We start from the raw sequence: 24,732 nt of genomic DNA, 5'->3' as shown, positions 1-24,732 counted from the left end.
ATATTTTTTTAGCAGAGATAGAATATTTATTAGTGAATTAAGTGAAATATCTCCAAGGCATACAGCGAAGGCCAAGAAGGAATTCTCCAAAGTATGGATGTATGCCCACACAAGCTCCTCACAGGGTAGTCCCTCGGTATGCCCAGAATGGGGCACACATGGGAAAAAATTCCTTATCTAATCTTTGAAAATTTGACTGTATCTATTTAAATGTTAAATTCATGAAGCTATCTTCTCCATTTCTGACAGCCATGTCTGGCATATTTAGCAAACCTGGGGCTGACTGACAGGCCTGGGCTGATGAGAGGAGGAAAGTTGCCTTCATGTTATTTCTGTCTTACCTTTGTCTCAGCTCATCGCTTTTTGCGAAATGAAATTTAGATTTATGGTGTTTTTCATTTCCTGGAGTGTTGTTGCCCTCTGTGGTATGGAAAAGATGAAGTTAATTGTAGGATCAAGAGATATCACTTCAATCTTGTCTGGAGCATAGGCTCCAGTAAATACCACATTTTCAACAATTGTTTTAACCTTTTCTAACCAATTTTTAATTCAAATCATGGGATCAATAGTTGAAAGATAGCTTGAATAACCTTTGTCTGCATTACCCTGTTTTCAAGTCAAATTTGTATATGGATGTGCTGCTATATTTCTTCAACAAAAAACACGACATTTTTGGTCCACCATTTGTTTTTTAAGGTGCCTGTCTAAATTCAAGAAAAACATTTAAAGAACTGTATTGTTTACCATGTTTATTTGATTGTTATTTTGAAAAAGTTCATTTCTGACATGTTTAAATGTCAGATTCAATAAACTCCTAAAGGTAAAATAAATACAAGAAATGTGATCATAAATGAATAACACTGGCCATGTTGGTTTTAGACTTGTGAATGTGGAGAGACCATGCATGGTGTCAGATCCCATGAGGGTAGCCTTGCTCCAAGGCTATACTGAAAGAAAAGACCATGCATGTGTAGTCATTCTATCCTCCTAATAGGCAAGTCTAGGTATGAGGACAATAGGGACAACTTGTTCTGATTATTTACATGATCTAGAACTTATGATTTAAACTGAAAATTATTGCCTTAGAGACTTGTGCAAGTCTATGTATTGCCTTAGAGACTTGGGCAAGTCTGTAGCTACCATGGGGGGTGGGGGGGGGGATGGTGCCAGGCCACTTAGCAGTATATAAACTTGGTACAAATCGCTGTAGTAGTCTGGCAGTGATCAGACATCAATATATACTAAACAAAAAGGTTAAGGATCATGAATAATTTTAGGCTAATTTTTTATAGAGAGGACTGTGCGCACAATTTCATAACAATATCGACCCGTGAAGATTCCGGGGTAGAATAGGTCTTCAGCAACCCATGCTTGCTGTAAAAGGTGATCATGCTTGTCGTAAAAGGCGACTAAAGGGATCGGGTGGTCAGGCTCGCTGACTTGGTAGATGCATGTCATCGTATCCCAATTGCATGGATCGATGCTCATGATATTAATCACTGGATTGTCTGGTCCAGTCTCGATTATTTACAGACCACCGTCATAAAGCTGGAATATTGCTGAGTGCGGCGTTAAACAACAAACCAAACCATAAAAATATCCCCCCAAATTATTCATGACTTTTCTCTTTTTTAGTTAGATATGTTTAACATTAAGCATGTATATTAGATGCAGTGAACAAAAGTCAGCAAATATGATTTCATGTAGTTTCACAAAACCACTTTCTTAGTTTCACTGCAGTAATGCTACCCCATGTAAAAGTACAATGACATCATTTAACATTCAGGTGTCATGTCTGAGGTGTTCACAGGTTGGGACATGTTTTAGAGAAGTTAAAGATTATCTAGGGTTTCTTTTCAAGATATGATTTTTCTGAAATTCCGAAATAGTTTGTTCTGAATCTATTTGGTCTTGAGGCCTTATAGTGAATGAAATTGTCTGAAAAATACTGTTTATCATGTCTTAAAAAGGTTTAGATGTCCATGTTATAATTAATATTGTCATCAAAATGAAAAACAAGACATAAAACTTTTCAGGCCTATGGTTTAAAGAGGCTGTTTTTTCACTGCCTATTATCTTATTAATGACCTATGTTTCTTCTCTCTTCCCTTTTGAGCGGCAAGTGTGGCAATTTGTTTGAGTAGACAAGCAATGTATGCCCGTGACCACCAACAATGGAAGCCAAAGTTAACCTATGTTTCTGCCCAGATAAAAAATGTGGCTTGTGTAATGGTGGAAGCCATTAGGTCAGTCATTAGCTCAGTGTGACCTTTGTGTGCTGTGCATCAGACAAAGCCATATATCAGTCTAATTGATAATTGTTACTTTCATTGCCAAATGTACACGCTGTACAGTTATGTCGGAATTAGTCCGTGGGCTCTCACACAAGCGCAGCCTTCGGCCTGGTGGCCATTTGCAAATCTCCAGAGGAATTCTTTCATTATCCATCCTGTTTGATTGTTTCATTTTCAATCCTGTTTGATAAGTACATATATTTAACATTCTCTTTACATTCAAGATTATTTCAAACAGGAATTGAAATCATTGACATTTAGTAGTACATCCTCTTGCATGATCTTTTGTAAAACATCAGGCATATAATGGCAGCCATGTGCCATGTTTGTCATGATAGCTGACTTCACAGAGGATTGTGTGGCCACTGTGGTGGCTGTGTGTGGATTTTATACAAAGTAGGTTTGTTTGCTTGTTTACCGCCATGCGTTGCCATATTCCAGCTGTATGATGATAGCCAGACAAACCCACACTGTTGGGATATGATGACACACAATCAACAGAATCACTGAGCCTGACCACTAGGTCCATATTGTCAGTTATGGTCTTACAACCAGCATAGGTTACTGGGACTTGTTCTAACTTGTAATCTCCATGGGGCCCTTGCCTCTTAGTCTGTCTTACAGACCCTGATACAAATATATATCAAATACAGCCCATGCAAGTCTATAATGTTTGGCAAGTCTAGATCACTGCAGTATCTGAAAATGAAGAGAGTCACTGGGCTCCTTTTTATTATATTTTTATTAAGATAACTGAACAACTGTTTTTTTATGTACGATATGTTCATTTCAGAGACTAGATGTTAGTCTAAAATGAAGAGAGTCACTGGGCTCCTTTTTATTATATTTTTATTAAGATAACTGAACAACTGTTTTTTTTATGTACAATATGTTCATTTCAGAGACTAGATGTTAGTCTACTTGCCTCTCAGCTGTAGTGCCACTTGCAGGTGGACAACAATCGTCAGCATTATCAAGCTACAACTCAAACTCTGTGGGGTAGTGGATAGAGCAGAAGAACGGTAGTTCGTAGCCTTGGCCATGTCATACCAAAAGACATTAAAAGATGCTACTTGCTGTTAACCTGCACTTGGCATTACGGGAATAAAACGAGGACGGGGGCTCAGAGTGAGAATGAATGTGTCTGGTGTCTGGAGTGGGGTATCCATGTTAAATTGTAGCATGGTATCTCAGTGGGCTGGCGCTAATGAACAGGCAGAAGTACAGACTTGTACAGGCAGCCACATATTCATGAAATAATATTTAAACACTATGTTAAACCCCATTTCACCTCCCCTCACTGTGCAGCTACACTCATTCATTCTGCTGTGACTGGGATTGTGTAGTCAGTGGGTTGATGCTTTCTTTAGTCTTGTGAACTGACAGTAATAAATGCCATTACCCCACTGTAACAAAATAACACAAAGCTTGGGTTGTAGGGGGAAAGTTTTAATGACGAAAAGGATGAAATGGAACTGTTTGGAAAAAGCATTGGGAACAATCCAAAGTACATCACACTAGAGCTCCTAAGTGAGTTATTCCCCCTTACAGCCCCTTATGGTATTAATAATAAGCCATTTAGGCTATATGAAACATAACTGTTGAGGCTGGAGCTATTAACCATAAATTGATATCAGTAAAAACGTAATATGTCTTAGGTACAATAATCACCAGGTAATTATTCTACATTAATATTAGTTTACCTGCTCCAGGGAACTGGGTACCCAGTACCCCATGCTTGTCACGAGAGCTGAACTCTGTGGACAGCATCCTCCCGAGGCAAGAGTGTCCGCTAGTCTATATGATGACCTGGTCAATCAGGTAACGAAAAGATTTGTTAAGATTTCATCCCTGACAAACAAAATTACATTAGTATAGTAAAGATACTTATTACTGATGCATTTGATCTTACAATAGAGGCATATAGTATCAAGTTACACTGAACATCACAGAAACATGAAACGCTCAGCAGGGGTCGTCTAAAAATAGCACTGCATCTCGGTCCCTGCGGTAAGAGTTAGTCACTCAAATATATAAGTACATGGGTGAGTTGATTGAAAGCTTTCAACCTGTCTTCTTTTAATTTTTTGTATATTTACTGCACAAATTCAACAGGAGATGGCTGTGGCCATAGCAGCGACATTTTCATTACCCACATGTTGATTTTGTAAAACGTTCTCTGATTGGACTACCAAATGTGCGATGGTCCCTGACAGAAAAGTGGGCTTGAAATGGCAAGGGTGAAAACTAGACTTTGATAGAGTGGACATGCTTGCCTCGGAAAGATGGTGGACACACATTACTGTGGAGGTCACACCAGCACCCAATTGCTCGTTGTTTGAGGTGACATGAGATTGGATTGGGAGGTCAGATTGTGACTTGGCAGATTGCGTGTCTTCCTACTCCTGACTGTGGGATTGTGCTCAATTATGCAGTCACTAGTTTGTCTGGCCCAGATGCAAATATCTACAGACTGCCATGATATAGCTGAAATATTGCGGACTGTGGCCGAAAACAACAAACAACCCAAGAATCGAATAATGTGGGAATCAGGAGATTACAATGTGTGATTGTGATCTGGTTTGATTGTGTGTTATCGTACCCAACTCTATTGATCATTGCTCATGCCACCACTGGATTGTTATACCCCTGACACAAAAAGGTGGGGGTATTTAGTTATACCAAGAAATTCCGTTCTTCCTTTCATCTGTCCTTCCGAGGACGTTTTTTGTGTGACCTATAACTGAAAACTACTGCATGGATTCTTTTCAAACTTGGTGAACACTTTTTATATCAATGGGAGAGGTGCAGTGCGAAGTTTATCGAAGTAGGGGGTATTAGTGAGCCTTGCTCACTTTTTGTCTTGTGATTATTCACTGGTTGCAGTGACAAAGTTTGGGCGTAAAACAACATTCACTAACCAGACCCAGTGGCGAGAACTACCTCAGCAACATGGATGTCGTCCCTGCTGTCAAGATGGTGACACACCTTCACTCACTCACCTGATGCCCTACAACAGCATGTTGAACAGACATAACTAGACTCTCTTCTTCTCATACTCCTATCGTGTGGGACACATTCAGTATGTGACTCATATAGATGATGATAATTGATTCATAAAATGTGAATTCAACCCCCATTGCCATTCAAAGATCAGTTCATGTTGTACTCGCCCATGTGAAAATAATGAGTCCTGTTTGCTGTAAGGTGGATGAACCACTAGCCTATTTAACCACAAGACGCTATTAGTGTGAAGCTCATGCACTGGGGAGAGGATCACATCGGGAAATATATTGGGGATCATCCCATTAAGATAACAAAACCTTTCCCATAAATGGTAAAAGCCACACAGGACATATTGGTGAAAGTATGATTTGTGTTTGGTGATGGGCTCTCAGCTGGTTACAGTCATTTAGTACACAAGGTATGTTTTGATAAATGTACATGTAGTCATCTACCCATGGATTCTATGTTTGTATTTTCATGTTTGTTTGTTGTTTAACGCCACTCTCAGCAACATTCCAGCTAATCAAGTCTGGACCAGACAATCCTGTGATTAACATATGAACATCAATCTACGCAATTGGGATATGACATGCATCAATCAAGGTATTTTCATGCACCCAGCCACCCATGAAGATCCAGGTTAGAATAGGTATTCAGCAACCCATGCTTGTCAGAGGCGACTGACGGGATCGGGAGGTCCGGCTCACTGACTTGGTTGATGCATGTCATTGTATCCATTTGCATAGTACGATGCTCATGATATCAATCAACGGATTGTCTGGTCCAGATTCAACTATTTACAGACCGCCGTCATATATTATTGCTGAGTGAGGCGTTAAAAACAAATAAAGAAACAAACAAATCATGTACCCAGCACACATCAAAGCAATATGTTATAACAGTATTGCATGTGCTCAGGCAGTAACTGTACAAGAGCAACAATTGTGATACATTTGGGGATAAGCATACATCAGTGGGATAAGAAGCTGGGAACCCGACCTCTAGGTCCCCCCCCCCCCAACACACACACACACACACTCAACCACACAACCACAGAAACGATAAATTATTTATGAACTGATCCCTCCTGAAATAAATGCATTGATGGCAAACTAATTTCTCGGTGATGTTTTCCTTTTGCTGCACAAATTTAATGAAAGATGATAAAGATAATGGAATCTTTGGAAACTTGTGCCAAACCATTTGACTATCAACACTATCACACTCAATGGCCTCGCAATTCAAACTTTGCTCCTCCAATTTGATAGAGCTGTTATTTGGAAGTTTATTTTGTTTATTTAACTTTTTCAACCAACAACATAAGGTAAAAACCTGTAAAACAAATGTTAGTAACAAACCATGGATGCTCTCATCATGTCATTACCATGTGTACTTGATGAATAGCTAGGCTACTGGCTGACTGTTACTCACACACCAGGAATGTTATCTGGGACTACTGTGTGACTAGGTGGCTGGCAACCTGTTGATCTCACACACACAGTGTGTAGTGTACTCAACTAGATTAGCTTACAACAAATCAATTATTTGTTTGTTCTGGGTTTTTTTCCTAATCAAGAAGCTGGACATTTTGTAAAGAGTTGCAATAAGTTGATTTTAGATTTGCACTTGTTATGATCCTTGGTCATCAGAAAATGTTGGGTCTGCCAAGGATTTTCTTCCATGTGTGAAGCTGACATGGTGTGGCATAACTGAGATACTCCTCAAGATGGTATTAAACTCCAGCCTCTTGTAATAGATGTTGCAGGTGAATTCAGGAATAATCCTGCTGTAGAGATACTGATAAGCCAGAAGACACGTGGTCATCTTTACAAATGGTATCTTTTGCAGAGCTCAATGTATTTCTTCCATGTTGGAATGGCATCTCTTTAAGTTATTCTCCAACAGTTTGCTTTTTTGTGTGTAAAATTCAGATTGTATTTTCAAAAGAAGGATGGGATGTTTGCATTTCTCCCTGAATATTCTGCACAATTTGAGATCCGGGTTTGTAAAAGACTACAAAAGAAATGAAGTTAATCACTTCTTAGTCATTTTGTAAAATTGCTATGAAAAACCAAAACCAGCAGTCATGAAGTGTGGGTCATCAGTGGAAACCTTTGCAAACGTTATGCATTCTGTTCAGATGGGGTGGTGGGGTAGCAACCTTCGGGGTGCAGCATTGGGTTTGTCACACCAATGTACTGTATTTGATAATCCCGACATGTACTGTATGTTAGACCATTCTTGGTGTTTGAATACCAACATGTACGGTATGTGAAACCATTCTTGGATTTGATTCCCAACATGTACCATAAGTGAAACCATTCTTGGTGCTTGATTCCCAACATGTACCGTATGTGAAACCATTCTTGGTGTTCAATTCCCAACATGTACCATATGTGAAACCATTCTTGGTGCCTGATTCCTGACATGTACCATATGTGAAACCATTTTTAGTGCCTGAATCCAAACATGTACCGTATGTGAAACCATTCTTGGATTTGATTCCCAACATGTACCGTATGTGAAACCATTCTTGGTGTTTGATTCCCAACATGTACCATAAGTGAAACCATTCTTGGTGCCTGATTCCCGACATGTACCATAAGTGAAACCATTCTTGGTGCCTGAATCCCAACATGTGCCGTATGTGAAACCATTCTTGGTGCCTGTTTCCCAACATGTACCATAAGTGAAACAATTCTTGGTGCCTGATTCCCAACATGTACCATAAGTGAAACCATTCTTGGTGCCTGAATCCCAACATGTACCATACGTGAAACCATTCTTGGTGCCTTAATCCCAACATGTACCGTATGTGAAACCATTCTTGGTGCCTGTTTCCCAACATGTACCGTATGTGAAACAATTCTTGGTGCCTGATTCCCGACATGTACCATATGTGAAACCATTCTTAGTGCCTAAATCCCAACATGTACCGTATGTGAAACCATTATTGGTGCCTGATTCCCGACATGTACCGTATGTGAAACCATTCTTGGTGCCTGATTCCCGACATGTACTGTATGTGAAACCATTCTTGGTGCCTGTTTCCCAACATGTACCATAAGTGAAACTACTCTTGGTGTTCAATTCCCAATATGTACCGTATGTGAAACCATTCTTGGTGCTCAATTCCCAACATGAACAAGTACCTCTGGGGACAGTTATACCCCCTTTACTTATTAGTAAGTTTAACTTAAGAGGTGACCTGGGAAGATCCGGGGTGGAATAGGTCTTCAGCAACCCATGCTTGTCGTAAGAGGCGACTTATGGGATTGGGTGGTCAGGCTTGCTGAGTTGGTTGATGCATGTCACTGATCCCAATTGCGTGGATCGATGCTCATGATATTAATAACTGGATTGTCTGGTCCAGACTTGATTATTTACAGACTGCCGCCATATAGCTGGAATATTGCTGAGTGCGGCGTAAAACAATAAACTAAACCAAACTTAAGAGGTGTGATTTACCTCTTTCCTGTGAGGATTTTGAGTTAGGATTGGTCCCCGGCAACATGTGCTGGTTGCAAGAGGTAACTGAATAGATTTGGTGGTCAGGATCAGTGACTTATTAATTGCATGTGATCATTCCCCGACGGTGTGGATTGTTGGTCATGATATCAATCACTGGGGTACCCGAATATAACAGGACCCTGTGGTGATTCTGGGTTAAAATTGATCCCCACCAACCTAGACCGGTTTTAAGAAGCAACTAAGTGGAACAGGTGGTCAGAATACGTGACAAAGTGGATTGCATGTCATTGAACCCCAATGGCGTAGATTGTTGCCCATAATGTCAATCACTGGATTGTCTGGTCCAGACTTTATTATTTACAGGCTGCCGTCATATAGCTGGAATATTGCCGAGTGCAGTATTAAGCAATAAAAATAAAAAAAACAAACATTAAACTGAAATAATGGTGAATGCAGTGTCTCAAATCATGATAATGTAATATGAAAGAATGCCGTGATATGACTGGAATACTGTTAAAAGCGGCGTTAAACCCAACTCACTCACTAATATGAAGGATTTACTGTGACAAGACAAAACCTTTGAGTTTCATGTTTTTCCCTTTTGTCACTTAAGGAGTTCTGACTGAATTTGAAGGATCACATATGGTATTATCATTTGTGTATGTAAACGGAATGGATTCATTGTGACTCGTTGATGACCATTTGGAATTCATGTATCATGCCAGACTTGCCCAGTAGGGGGCACTATTATCTTCAACGGGGCACTGGTAATGGCTGGTAATGAAGACAGACCGCAACCACCAACAATGCTTGATCTCTTAAAGGGTCGTATCAGGCTGTCATTTACACTTTTATTGATGTAGCTATTACATATACATTCAGAGGAATGATCCCACAATTTACCTTGTTATTGAAGCCCATGTTTTGAGAGAATTAGAACGTTTATAGTTCTGAGGAGTCAAGCAAGATCATATCATATGGTCTGTATGTCTGTTGTTAATCCCTCCTTCCTTCACTCCCCTCCCTCGCTCACTTCTTCCTTTTTTCCTTCACCACTTAGTCACTTTCACTCACTCACTCACTCACTCACTCACTCACTCATGTGCAACGTAGTACAACACATTTCAAAAGTTCATAGCCTCAAATAGTCACCCCGCACTTCAGTTCTGTTTCACTATTTTTATAAAAATAATTTGGAAAAACAATTTCCTCACAGCTTTAAAACTTAAAGTCACTCACAACACATCCGCATGTTTTATTTAGTGTGTGAATATATGTATGCCATAAAGCACACATTTCCCTGTCAGTGTGTGTGACATATCTGTATATTTCCAGCTTCATACCTGAGTGTACTTATACCTGTCTCGCACATGTCTGAAACTCAGGTAATTATCTTGTGCACCTGTCTGCTCAGGTCTGCCTTTCACACCTTTCTCGTATCCTTTTATAAATATGACTCAAAAGATTATGGTTTTTTTTCTCCGTTTCATATGTAACAGTTACCAGCTTTCATTGTTTTCCGGTAATTGCGGCGATTTGCGTAGCTGAGGTCCCAGACAACAGACGGTGATTGTCTCCCCAGCAGGTTGATGTATCTGGACTGTCGGCGACAGTGACCACCTCATACACCTGTTTTCCCAATTGAACCATTGCGGTTCAGCTGCAAGGAGTTTGACATTTGAGTCTGATTTCAGGTGTCACTGCTATCTACACACGATAGATACATATCTCTTGTCAAGCTCTGCTAACAAGGGCCTTCTGTTTACAAACAAAGACAGGCAATGTCATTGTTTCACAGGGGCAGCGGTTTTACCAAGAAATCATAGATGTACAGAATTCATTGAATGAGTGTGGATAGCATCTTAATCCCTTAATATGTGCTATGTGTTGATCACTGTAATCAGTAGCCAATGGTTGTTATTACTTATGGGTGGAGTGGGTTATCTGTTGCCGTATACTATATGGGATAAAATCAGAAAAATATGATGGGACAGTGGGGCAGGTTGTGGTTAAAGGGTGTCTGCTGGTATTATGTTGCAATATGGGCAACTCACACTGTCATTTTTGGGAGTGTTCTAGTGACCCAATGTAAGTCAATCTATCAAAGATACGAAGCAGTGAAGCTAAGAATCATACTCTACAATTCAAATCATCAAAGATAAGAATTTTCTGTCATTTTATGGCTTGGTATTAAACCGCATTTGGCCAAATTTCAGTTACATGACAGTGGCCTGTACATAATCAAATCTGGACCAGACAATCCAGTGATCAATGTTGTGAACAGCAATCCTTTCCATCAGGGTTAGATGACATGCGGACCGCCTCCGTGGTCAAATGGTAGAGCGTCTCCGGAGAGCGGAAGGTCCGGGGTTCGATCCCTGGCCGCGTCATACCAAAAGACGTTAAAAGATGGTACTTGTTGTTACCCTGTCTGGCGCTCAGCATTAAGAGGCTAAAACAAAGACTGGTCGGCTCAGAGTCAGTATACTGTGTCTGAGTGGGGTATTCATGTTAAACTGCGGCATGGTTTCTCAGTGAGCTAGCACTATAAATCGGCAGCAGTCCGGACTAGTACAAGCAGCCACACACGTGCATGCACGTCGCTATATAAGTGCAATAATCTTGGACGCGAAGTTAAACCCCATTTCACCTCACCTCACCTCACCTCACCTCACCTAGATGACATGCAATCAATCACCCGAGTCACTGAGCCAGGTCATTGTTCTACAGTCAAGTCCCGTTAATCTGACATTGTTGGTTGCATATGATTATGTTGGATTAACGAGTATGTTGGATAAATGAAATTAGGTAGTATCAACGTCCGTGATTGAAAATTGGAAACTACACGATAGGTAACGATTCAAACATGTTGTAATAAAAAAAGGAAAAAGGAAATATTCATATTGTTGCGTTAAAGTGTTAGCGGAATATGTTTTCTGATCATGCAACCTCTAAAGTTTAAAACAAAACTGATGTTCTGAAGTGACCTGTTATTGGATGTCCTCAGCAGTAGCGAGAACTTGTATCCGATTTTAATGAGATTGAGGTAATCTAGGCATGTGATGAATCCTGTATTGTTTATTATCCCCCGCCGCGCGAAAGCACGAAGCGGGGGATATAGTATTCACGACCGTCCGTACGTCCGTCCGTACGTCCCACCTGTTTGTTGCCGCGATATCTCAAGAACTAAACACTGGATTGTCTTCATATTTGGAACTATGGTGTATATACAGACTCCGCAGACACCAGTCGGTTTTGGTGACCTTGACCCCATTTTCAAGGTCACAGCAGGCAAATCTGCTTTTGGAGTTGGAAAACGGTGTTGCCGCGATATCTCAAGAACTAAACACTGGATTGTCTTCATATTTGGATCTATGGTGTATATACAGACACCGCAGACACCAGTCGGTTTTGGTGACCTTGACCCCATTTTCAAGGTCACAGCAGGCAAATCTGCTTTTGGAGTTGGAAAACGGTGTTGCCGCGATATCTCAAGAACTAAACACTGGATTGTCTTCATATTTGGAACTATAGTGTATATACAGACTCCGCAGACACCAGTCGGTTTTGGTGACCTTGATCCCATTTTCAAGGTCACAGCAGGCAAATCTGCTTTTAGAGTTGGAAAACGGTGTTTCCGCGATATCTCAAGAACTAAACCTCTCGATTGTCTTCATATTTGGAACTATGGTGTATATACAGACACCGCAGACACCAGTCGGTTTTGGTGACCTTGACCCCATTTTCAAGGTCACAGCAGGCAAATCTGCTTTTGGAGTTAGAAAACGGTGTTGCCGCGATATCTCAAGAACTAATCGCTGGATTGTCCTCATATTTGGAAGTATAGTGTATATACAGACACCGCATACACCTGTCAGATTTGGTGACCTTGACCCCATTTTCAAGGTCACAGCAGGCAAATCTGTTTTTGGAGTTGGAAAACGGTGTTGCCACAATATCTCAAGAACTAATCGCTGGATTGTCTTCATATTTGGTACTATGGTGTATATGGCGGGGGATATTTCGTCACTCTGTGACAAATACTTGTTTAAAGCAGTAATTGTTTATTGTTAAGCAAGTTTATCTCTGCAGCCGTTTAAATATGCAGCTACTTGCCGACTTGTCTTGCATCAAAACACAGAGCTGTGTACTTGTGGGCAGTTGACCATGGAGTACGCTGATCACTGTGTCGGATTAACGAGACTGATTAATGAGTGATTTCAGCAGTTCGTTGCAAATTAGGTATGTCAGAGTCTAATTAGCACTGATTTAATCGGTTCCCATCATTTGTGTCAGATAAAGCCGATTGTCGGATTAACAAGACTTGACTGTGTATGAAACAAAAAGGGAAATAATTCTCATGTTACCACATGTTGGATGTTGCTCGTTGAAAGGATAAGTGGGAGAAGTGCAGCAGTGCTCTTTAGACTATGATTTCACTGCATTGTAATCTCATGAAGAAGTTGTTATCCATAAATTGTGTCTACTTTGTCATCCATCAACTTCTAAGTAATCCCAATCAAACAATTCAATTTAGAAATTGAAAAAAATATGTAAGTACTCATGTTTGTATGGATTAAAAAATAGATATAGACATTCTTATATCCATATGTGGTTATTATATTTTAAAAAGTTGCATACTGTTATTAATACTATAATCCAAAACTGTTAACAGTGTCACCTTGTGTTTGCCTTTGTTGTAAAGTGCAAAATTGGCATGGTAGTTATAACATGCACCTAGTGCAACATATTGCTGTATCCATTTGGACAGGTAGATTGAAATATACTTATCTTAGAAAAATTTTAATACTCTCAATACAGACCAGTGGACATCGTTTTGTGTTCACCATTGTTTGATTCTCCAAGGATACAATGTTTGAAACCCAATCACGGTGTTCCCCGCTGCTGATATATTGCTGGAAAATGATTAAAAAAACAGTACAGAACTCTTTCACTCTGTCAGAGGTATGTTTTATCCTTGTGTAATGTTTTCTCATGGTAGGATTTTTCGGGTTTTTAAGTTTCGAAAAAATTATGTTTTTCAGAATCATTGCGATGTAACTTCAGCAATTTGTGTTTTTGTCGCTAACTTGAGATGCTGCATTTAAAGAGGAATATCATCATGCTCTTAGATAACTCTTCACATTCTGTAAAGATTAAACAGCTATTAAAAGCATTTTTTATAATTAAACCACCTTCAAAGTCAAGTTATAAATCTTCTGCCTGTTCAGGCAGGAGCTAAAAATATTCTTACTTTTCGAATTTCTCCTAAAATAAATCTGCTAAATCTGTAAGATATCCCCCACTCACATTATTTTACAGATAAATATGGTACAGTTAAATTATTGTCAGCTCAATTTCTTCGATGGGTTTTCCTTGTTATTTGCCATGTGTGTAGTTACAGACTTATTGCTGTACCTAATCATCTGTGAAGAGAGGCACATTGTATGTGCTTCCTCCACAAATCTCTGAAGGTACTCTGGCATAAGGGATAACCCTGTTTATGTTCCAAACATTTTAAAGATATACTGTGTTGTGCAGGACAGGTTTAATTATTTTTTTTACTACTTCCTAAAATTTAGATAATGGCTTGTTTGTAATGAGTTTTACTCTAAGTTGCAAGCCTTGTGGGTAAAGCGCTTGATTGTCATGACAAATACTCAGATTTGATTCTCCAAGTGGATACAATGAGTGAAACTAATCTCTGATGTCCTGCCATCTCCCTCCCTCCCTCCCTCCCTCCCTCCCTCCCTCCCTCCCTCACTCACTCACTCACTCTGAAAACTAGTGTGTAGCTGTATATTTTATTCAATAACTTTACTTCCAGAAACTCATTCTAGTGTTTTGGATGATTTGATCTGAAGTATTTAACATTTTAATTTTACTTTTGACTTTGAGTTTTCTGAAAACTCCTTGGAAATGGAGAAAATAAAAAGAAGGTGTATGAGGTGAGACTTTTTTATCATAACTATTTGTGTATCAATAAGGGCTTGTTGGACAGTTTGCATGTGACAATAGCATCGTTCCCCTGACCATCGACTGGCCCTAGAAACCACGTAGAGGCCAGTGATGTTGAGGCAACCAGCGGGAAAATTGGCTGTATGCCCATGAGAATAATGTTAAGTGAACCGTGTGACCAGTGGGCGTAAATGGCCTGAGCACAATTGAGTGACCAGCGGGCAGGAAGGTATCTGTTTAACATGTGAAGATCAGTGTTAAACTCTGTATAGATAGGTAAACAAAGTATTCCAGTGGGCGTTGAGGTTCAATAGAAGACTATCATTGTCTGTGGTGTGACGAACAAGCTTTTCAATCGTGACAGATGTAGCAAGTTGAGGTTTTTGATGTAGATAAATTGATGTGTCCTATGTTTCAGTAATAACTGATGTCTTTATAAATCATGACTTTTGTAATTTGAAAACATGTGGGTGCTTAACTGGGAGAAACCAGTGAAGAACTAACAATGTTTTAACAGACCTTTGATAAATGAGTTCTTATGATGTTGAAGTTTAGAAGTAGGCTTTCATCTCTTCTTCTCTCTCACCTCGACTCTTACACTGCACACCTGATGGTTTCTATGTTCTCTCACCTGTGTTTTTTACTCCCACAAGCAATCCCTGTCTCAATCCTTTTGTCTCGTCTAGAAACTTTCCTAATGAACTTTATATTATGATGGATATAAGTTGGTTTCTACAAGGGGAGGGGGTAGGACAGGGGGAGCAGTTGCCCCCCTGGATGTTTTATAGAATTTTTTTTTGAATCATGAAAAAACAAGTTGGGGACAAATATTTGTCCCCCTGTCAAAACGGTTTGAGGCCTTGAGTGTTTCAGTGTTCAGGATGACTTGATGTTATGAATACCAGCTTTGTTGTTGACATGCTCATTGTTAGGTAGGTGTGGTGTAAATGGTATTCAAAAAGATACGAATCTGTCCTCATTAGGTTGGTTTGTCTGATCCATTGCTAGTGGGTGCAACGGCTGTGATCCCAGATTAAGCTGACATGCATATAACAGAAACACTGTTGAAAGAGGAGTTGGATTCATCTCACTCCAGTAAAACTAAATGCTTGTTTTAAAGTGAGGGTGGCACGGATGGCACAGTTGTCTGAGGGACACAATTCGCTGAACTCAGTTGCAAATGCTCACACTTGGGGGCACAGAAGGCTCAGTTGTCAAACACATCACCATTTACTGAGCTCAGTTGCATCCCTTAGGCATGCCCAACCCTGTGATCATGAAACACGGTTCTCCCTGATTATGTTTTCGGTTTGTCAGCACCACACCAGTGGTGGGTTTCACAAAAGCGGTAAACATCTAAGACCTGCATCGCTTCGGGCTTTCCTCCCACATAAAGCTGACACACCATTAGATAACTGAAATACTCTTCAAAACGGTTTATAACCAAGTCACTCACTCAATCACAATTAAGAACATTAACTGATGTTCCAGATTTTATTTATTGCAAACACATTTGTTTAAAGTGAACTCAACTGGCCCATGGAGTTAAAAATGTTCATTGATATGTAAGAAATGTATGTTGGTACAGAGGGGATTTGGAGCAGAGGCACAAGACATGCAGCACCCACAGAGTGGCACCAGTGTTTCCTCTGGCACTAGTGCTGTGATGCAACTCGGATAAGCTGCATGAGCAGACTCAAGTGAGGGCAGACGGAGAGCACCAACACTGGAGTGGAGAGGGAAGGAGGGAGTAGAAGGAGGATACACATGGACCACAAACTTCTACATGCCACAACACACTACATGTGTTTTACCCACTTCTCACCCAGGATGGGACATGCCTATCTGTGTAGTGGGACCGCTGTCTGACCTGTGTGGGACCTGCGTGGACCTGGAGTGGAGGGTGCGAGGCAGGACTCAGTGGTGTTAGTGCTGGCTGGGCTGAGCTGCTTAGTGTGTGCCGAGCGTCAGGTCACCATGTGAGATAGCGGAGGGTGAGCTAGACAGTTGGTGTAACGCTTCAATAGCCACTGGGCCCTTTAAATGTCGGCTATAAATTGACTGTGATTGGCCGAAGCCGCAATCATTCATGGGCCAGGCACAATGTGCACAGTAATCTCTCTGGACTCCTGTGCAGACTAGTGACTAGGAAACAGTGTTGAGTGTAGACTGTCAAAACCAAAACTAGTTACAGGAGTTTTTTCTCATTAACACCTGTATATTCCCCCATATACCTGTGTGGGCAATCATTGCAATTAGCCCCAATTTTGCCCCTAATGCTCTCCCAGTGGCCTATGACGGACCTACTGTCATACCTTGATTTTTACCTGTGATTTTACCTGATATTGGCACTGGATATCTCACCTTTAACGATGTGTTACCTGGACGTGATACAACCCGGGGGCAGCCTCCTCATCCTTACAGTGATGGTAATGTATTACTTTTCACTTACGCAACTCATTGCCCGTGTTTACATCCAGCACTGGGCTGTTGGCACAAGTCATCGATGTAATTAAGTTAATTAGCAAGTCACTTCATAAGCTGCTGAATGCAATTATTGGTGCAAAACCTGTCAGTGTTGACATTATGTGGAATTTAGGAGCCTTGATTCAGCGTCGCCTTACAAGTCTTTGATGTATTTTGTTCACATTCTGAAGGAGAAAAAAGTCTGTGCAAAATGTTCATGCAGTATGTTTGGCTTTTATAAGTGATGTCGTGCTAATGACCTGAGCTTGTGGCAGACTTCCGTGTTGTGTGGAAGAGGATAATGTATGCATAGGATACTACTGCTGGTTAGGACATAAAGGTGATGGGTCCACCTGGCTACACTTAGTCTCACCTGGTCAACACCTTGTTAACTCCCACCTCACCTTTCTTTCCCTGTGAGGGTTAGCGCTCGTCTCTTACTTGTGGAAAAACTGTCTTCTAAATACCAGGTGAAATCAGCTTGTCTGCAGTCTGTGATCCAACTATTTGTTGTTGTTTCTAATATACCACTGGGTTACGGTCTCCGATAATCTCTTAGTCCAGTGATCTTCATTCAAAAGTACTGAATAAATGGTTGATGTCTTGGACATAGTTGCATGAATTGCTTGGAGGTGCCTGTTGCTTCAGCTTGACTTGTTTATTTTGGTTAATATTTGCTGTTTATTTATTGAGCACCTGAGTGCGTTTAGTTTTTTTGGAAAGTAACAAGTAATATTTCACGTTTCTTTTAGCCATTTTTGTGTTTTAAAGGTTAAATGATATTGGTAATAATGTGAGCCTTTAAAGCTTCAACGTCCTAAGATAACTTGCAACTCTGATCGTGGTCGAGACAAAGTGGTGTATGTAGGCCAGACTGTCTTTGTATTTGTCTATATTATCAGAAAATGAATTTTGCAGGCTGCGACAGGGCATGCTCCTTGCAGTTCAAGCAGCGTAAACAAGCTGTGGGAGAGCCGAACACTATGTGTGGCTGTACATGTTATGATCTCACTTGTTTGTTTTAGTACTGGCATCAAATGTACATAACAGTATTTGCTGACTTGCCACTAGCAGTGTCTCAGCACTCTTGCCTTCAATTCAGAGCTTGTTTGATCGTTGCATAATCAGTCCATTTTCTGGCATGGGATCTATATACCAGCTTTTTCTGATTTAATTATTTACTATTTGTAAAGACTCGAGATTTTTTGCTCAGTATCATAATTCGTATAATGTGTATAATATTTGTAGCCATTTTTTTTTTTCATTTTGAAAGCAAGATTCATTGTTTGAAGTGTTACTACATTTACAAACTTGCATGTTTAATTGCCATGCAATGTCCATTATTTTTAACAGAGCTTTTTGGAAGGTTATTAGTTTATGTTTTATATATACAGAACAAAAAAGTTAGGAGTAATGAAATATTTTTGTATATCATGCATATTTAATTAAACCAAGTCTACGCCACAAAAAAATATCCCTAAAAATATTCATTTTGAACTTTTTTTGTTCGGAATATTATTGGTAACTGGAAAGGATTTTTTTATGCCATCTTTGTTTTTTGTTCATTACTTAATGGGTCTTTTGTTTTGTACAATATAAGGTTGGAAATGGTTTATGTAACAATCACATTGGTCCCAGGAGTATTCTTTGTGCACATTGCTTGTGTAAGTCCGAGATAGCATTTTAACAATGTTTTGCTGATGCTCTTCGGCTGTTGATCTCATGCAAACATCACACCCTAGGTCAGTGCCCTCAGATATCTTGCTACAAGACCGCTAGACCAGGCATGCCAAACAATAAATATTTGGTTAACAGATGACGTTGTATTGGACGACATGAACAAAAACAGATGTAAATACCAGAGATGGGTGACAGAGTTGTCTGTTGCATTCCAGGCCGGGACCTGGCCCATGTAGTCATGGTACTTTGATGTCGACTCTCCTTCTCTTCCACTAGGATGGGAATATTGTTACGCTGTCATGCATTACATTCGTCAGGGTAGGGGATGTCTGCTTTCCACTGTAACAGAGGGCAGCCACATGGCAGTTTGATGTGGTTATGGCTAGCCATTAACGCGGGACCCTGTGCTGGTTACCATACACTGAGGTGTTCAAATTGCCCAGATGTCCAATAACCTGACACAACTTAGGCCATGCGGTCCGGCATCAGAACAGATTGACTTGTTTTGTACCTTTGCACAGAGCAACAGTGTTGTCCAACTTGAGCACTGAGTGGCCATGTTGTCCAACTTGAGCAAAGAGCGGCCATATTTGTCCAAATTGAGCACAAAGTGGCCATGTTGTCCACCTTGAGCACATAGCAGCCATGTTGTCCAACTTGAGCACATAGCAGTCAATTGTCCAACTTGAGCACAGAGCAGCCATGTTGTCCACCTTTAGCACATAGCAGTCACATTGTCCAACTTGAGCACAGAGCGGCCATGTTGTCCACCTTGAGCACAGAGCGGCCATGTTGTCCACCTTGAGCACATAGCAGTCACATTGTCCAACTTGAGCACAGAGCAGCCATGTTGTTCATCTTTGGCACACAGGGTCTATTATCTTCCATTGTAGTTCTGATGGCTCCCACATGGCTACATGGCTAGCATCCATACTTGGTGTCCTCTGACATGATATTAGGCTGGTTGGTTTACATGCACATTGCTGCAATGTTTACCATATTATGATCAAATTGAAGGAGTTGCGCATCATATATATTATGATACACTTTTGACCAGATGATGTATTTCAGACTTCTTCCAATCTTGTTAACATCCAACAAAACTACTAAATTTATTCCAATAGTCCTATTTGCTGGTTAGATTGTTAGAGCAGGTCAGTTCTTTTAAGTATTATCTTAACTTTCTGTACAGGTATTTCTTGTTATCCTTAAGTCTACTCTTGTTACTGTCATCCCTGCTTTCCAGGTCACTTTCTGACAGACTCCCTTTACTATTGTATGGCTGCTAAATGGGCAACACCAGCTTAAAACCCACCTTCCTCTCCCACCCTGCGGTGGACAGATACATGCTCAAAACCTCATATTACCAATTTCAGATTGAAAAGTTATTCACAAGATGTTTCGGTATTAAATTGAGACCACCTGATATTGTGAACATTCAATATTGCTGAAGCCGACACCAGCGCCGTCAACCACCAGACCACACTGCAGGTACACTTCCAGCCTTGACACCCACCATCCAAATAAATGGCACTATATTAAGAGCTGTGATGCGATTATTTTGTGCCCTCACTACCTGATAGCATAACATGATCTTTGCTTGTTGTAAGATTACGCCCACCGTTTGTTTTCCTAGTGGCAATGGTGAGAGAACGTGTCAAAACAAACGTATAGATTGTCACCCAAGCTGGCCAGCATCTTAATCTGCATGGCGGACATGTTGGTTTTGTATCAACTGCAGCCTGTACCTAAAGCCAGTTGTGTAATGCCATATTACCAAACGCGAAATTTATATTGGTTCAGAGAGTCTGCCTGTGGTTTATGCGATGCCACTGGGATGGCAACATGTCATTAAGTTTTTTGGTACGAACATTATGCATTTCTGATGAATTTGTTAACTGTGGCATGGAATGCTTATAATGTGATGATTTAATCAAGATATGTAAATATGATAGGGATTCTTTGTACATCAGGCTCATACTTGAATCTTTACCCCAAAGTGTTTATTGATGTTCGCAATGGAATGTTGTTGGGAAGAAGATACCTTGTGTGGAGGTTGGTGTGGTATGGTACACATGTACAGATTAGAATTCAACACAGTTTCTGATAATGAATATCAGTTACATTTCTGTAACAACTATCCCTGAGAAAATGCCTATCACAATTTCATGAATTGCTGCAAGTATTTCAGAAGTGCTTTTGACACATTATCACAGCTATCAATTTTTAAACAAGAGGTTTGAGAAAACAGAAGTTATCTCTGTATTGGGATATCTCATGATTTTTATTCATTTGAGAATTTGTTTTAAAAGCTTTTAAAGATATCCTTCGACCACTCAATATCTTTGATAACAGGATGCAATGCAAGATATTCAGTCTCTTTGGCTTGAATAAATATAAGACTGGATTTAAAGAAACAGAGACCCAGAGAGTTCTTTTTAACTATGTGTTTGAACAGAGACATCCAGTGTAAAAATGTTGCTTACATTAATGGAGTTTACTAGAGTAGGCCAGTTTATTGAACCTTAGTTCGGGTTCATTGTGTTTTGAATGTCATTGTTAGAAGTTGTGTGTCGAGGCTGATTCAGGCAAATCAAGATACTTGCTTCTTGTTACCCATGATTTATGTTTACAAATTCGTATAGCCATGAAATCTCATTAAACTGAAGTCTTAAACATGGATTATAGTGACCGTTATCTGTGAAGGGACTGTATCCTGAAACACATTGTTTTGTGATCATTATTTGTCGATATGCCACTATGGACAATGCTAATATAAATGATATTTGCTTCCAAATTGAAGTAACTGACTATCAGGTTTTCAGTTTCCTTTTTCACTAAATGGAATCAGGTGGTGGCTGTTGGTGGTACCTAAGTGGTATTGAATGGATTGACTCCTTAAGCTGCTAGTTTGTCAGTCATTTGTGGAAGGAAATATTCTGTTGGAATGTTAAATGTTGGAATGTAGGAACACTGGCAAACCCGGGATGGAGTTGATGTTTCAGTAGAAGAAGGAAGAGCTGTTTGTCAAAGAAAGATGGGATGGAGTTATGTTTCAGTAATAAGATGGGAGAGCTGGTTATCAAAGATGGGATGGAGTTATGTTTCAGTAACAAGATGGAAGAGCTGGTTATCAAAGATGGGATGGAGTTATGTTTCAGAAACAAGATGGAAGAGCTGGTTATCAAAGATGGGATGAGGTTATGTTTCAGTAACAAGATGGGAGAGCTGGTTGTCAAAGATGGGATAGAGTTATGTTTCAGTAACAAGATGGGAGAGCTGGTTGTCAAAGATGGGATGGAGTTATGTTTCAGTAACAAGATGGGAGAGCTGGTTGTCAAAGATGGGATGGAGTTATGTTTCAGTAACAAGATGGGAGAGCTGGTTATCAAAGATGGGATGGAGTTATGTTTCAGTAACAAAATGGAAGAGCTGGTTGTCAAAGATGGAATGGAGTTATGTTTCAGTAACAAGATGGGAGAGCTGGTTGTCAAAGATGGGATGGAGTTATGTTTCAGTAACAAAATGGAAGAGCTGGTTGTCAAAGATAGGATGGTGCCTATGTATAGAAGGATATAGAAGAGGCCATCCTGTCAAGGATCGGATGGGTTCTCATTTGCAAGCTTGTAAAGTGGTCTTTTCAGAGATTGGTTCAGTTGATGTCTCAGAAGCAAACTAGAAGAGACATGGTTGTTCTATAAAAGTGGCATTATGAGCAAGCAACATATCAGTAAAGAACATATGTTGAGCCTCCCTGTATCAGGTTGGGAGATTTATATGTTAGAAACTAGTCTTGTTGAGCTCCCTACTTACAGTTGTCAGGAAATCCCTGTGTTGGCATAGAACTCACGATAAGGTTTCTGGTAGCAGGTTCAGATATTCTTGAATTGGAAGAAGACAGATTTTTTTAGTGATGTGAGACTGCAATCACAGTCTTCTAACCTTTCCAGCAATAAAAAAATAAATCCCTGCTGTGAGTGGAACAGCTTTGTGGCTGCTAGGAGAGACAGCAACAGGTCTCCTGTGGAGCACCTCACCTGCCTCTACCCTCCACAAGCCCCCCTGTCCACCAGCCAGGTAGCAGCTTCACAGGGCTTCAGTTTCGCTCCACTTCTTCCTCAAGCTGTTTTCATTCATCGCCTCTTACACACGGCCTGTTTTCCTTGCTGAGAGTCACCAGAAGCTGCTTGTTGGTGTTTGTCCTGTGCGACCATACACCTGCCTCGGCTGACCCCCCTTCCCATGTTGGTCCAGCTCTGGTTCCGCTGTACTCTGTAACTCCCTATTTCTGTTGTCTTTGTCCTCCCTCTGCGAACACCTACCAGTTCCTTATTTTCTTTCCTGGAGTTGCGAAATGTTATTAGCTGGGCTTCATGTCTAAGGTGACAGATTGTCTTAATATAACTAACCTTGGCTCGTGCATGTTGGTATGTATATTGTATTTCCTGCAGCGCATGCTACATGCATCTGTTGCTGTTTGGATTGTGTGGCTCATTTTTTGGGTAAACTTAATATTTTCTTTTCTGAGTGATGCAAACACCCACTGTGGAATGTTGTTTCCTGGACACTGATACAATTGTTGTAGGGAATGCATCTCAGCGTGATGATGGGTAGCTTGTTCTTGATCTTTATTCTTGGTGTATGTAGTGTTGTCAGAATGCAGAGGATTGTTTCTGCATCGCACTGTATCACTTGAGTCATTGTTTATACATTGATGGGTGTGAAACACTACTCTTGTAGTACATAATCAACAGCAATGGCTGGTCTATTTACTAGCATTGGCCTTTTCCCATTGATAAACAAGAGACACAAGTCTGGTTTAGTAACATCCTCAGTTATAGTGGAGCTACTGAGTAAACATGGATTTGCCATTTCTGATTGATAAACCTGCCTTTACCTTTGATTTACTGAATTGGGGATTGGATGGTTATATTGTGTTACCTGGCTGACTGTACCTAACAATGGGGGTTATTCTACATGCTGTCAACCAGTCATTGAAGACTTAAGAGTTGGCCCCAAAGGAATGGACTACCAGACCTTGGGCCTAGATGTTGCAGTTACTGTGAATTATTTCAGGCTGTGAAAAGTACATGGTACTAAAACACACTAAGTGGAAAACACCCTGATGTGCCCATTGTAACGGACACTATTGTTCCCTTGATACAATAAAACTATTGTTACAACCACTTTTGTTCCCTTCCTACAGTATGGACATTGTCACAACCACTAGTGTTCCCTTCATATAATATGGACATTGTTACAACCACTATTGTTCCCTTGATACAATAAGACCATTGTTACAACCACTATTGTTCCCTTCATGCAATACAGCCATTATTACATCCACTATTGTTCCCTTCATATAATATGGCCATTATAACAACCACTATTATTCCCTTCATATAATATGGACATTTTTACAACCACTATTGTTCCCTTCATATAATATGGACATTGTTACAACCACTATTGTTCCCTTCATATATTATGGACAATATTACATCCAGTAGTGTTCCCTTCACATAATATGGCCATTATTACAACCACTATTGTTCCCTTCATACAATATAGCCATTGTTACATCCACTATTGTTCCCTTCATATAATATGGCCATTATAACAACCACTATTATTCCCTTCATATAATATGGACATTTTTACAACCACTATTGTTCCCTTCATATAATATGGACATTGTTACAACCACTATTGTTCCCTTCATATATTATGGACAATATTACAACCACTAGTGTTCCCTTCACATAATATGGCCAATATTACAACCACTATTGTTCCCTTCATACAATATGGACATTTTTACAACCACTATTATTCCCTTCATACAATATGCCCATTG

General features: G+C 40.1%; 1 protein-coding gene across 3 annotated transcripts in view; it reads left to right on the top strand.

Moving 5' to 3' along the window:
- Positions 1-24,732, top strand: part of LOC124142529 (A disintegrin and metalloproteinase with thrombospondin motifs 16-like) — a 225,781-nt gene that overhangs the window by 61,239 nt on the left and 139,810 nt on the right. The window contains exon 2 of one of the 3 annotated variants that reach the window (XM_046511061.2): positions 16,318-17,158. The exons of the other annotated variants lie outside the window; for them this stretch is intronic. Coding sequence (XP_046367017.1) covers positions 17,102-17,158 — 57 coding nt within the window. The 5' untranslated portion in view covers positions 16,318-17,101. The remainder of the gene's footprint in view (positions 1-16,317; positions 17,159-24,732) is intronic. 3 annotated transcript variants of the gene reach the window in all.

This window comes from Haliotis rufescens, unplaced genomic scaffold (assembly GCF_023055435.1).
Source record: "Haliotis rufescens isolate VD_foot unplaced genomic scaffold, xgHalRufe1.0.p SCAF_17, whole genome shotgun sequence".
Classification (NCBI taxonomy): Eukaryota; Metazoa; Mollusca; class Gastropoda; order Lepetellida; family Haliotidae; genus Haliotis; species Haliotis rufescens.
This window is presented reverse-complemented; position numbering and strand designations above follow the sequence as displayed.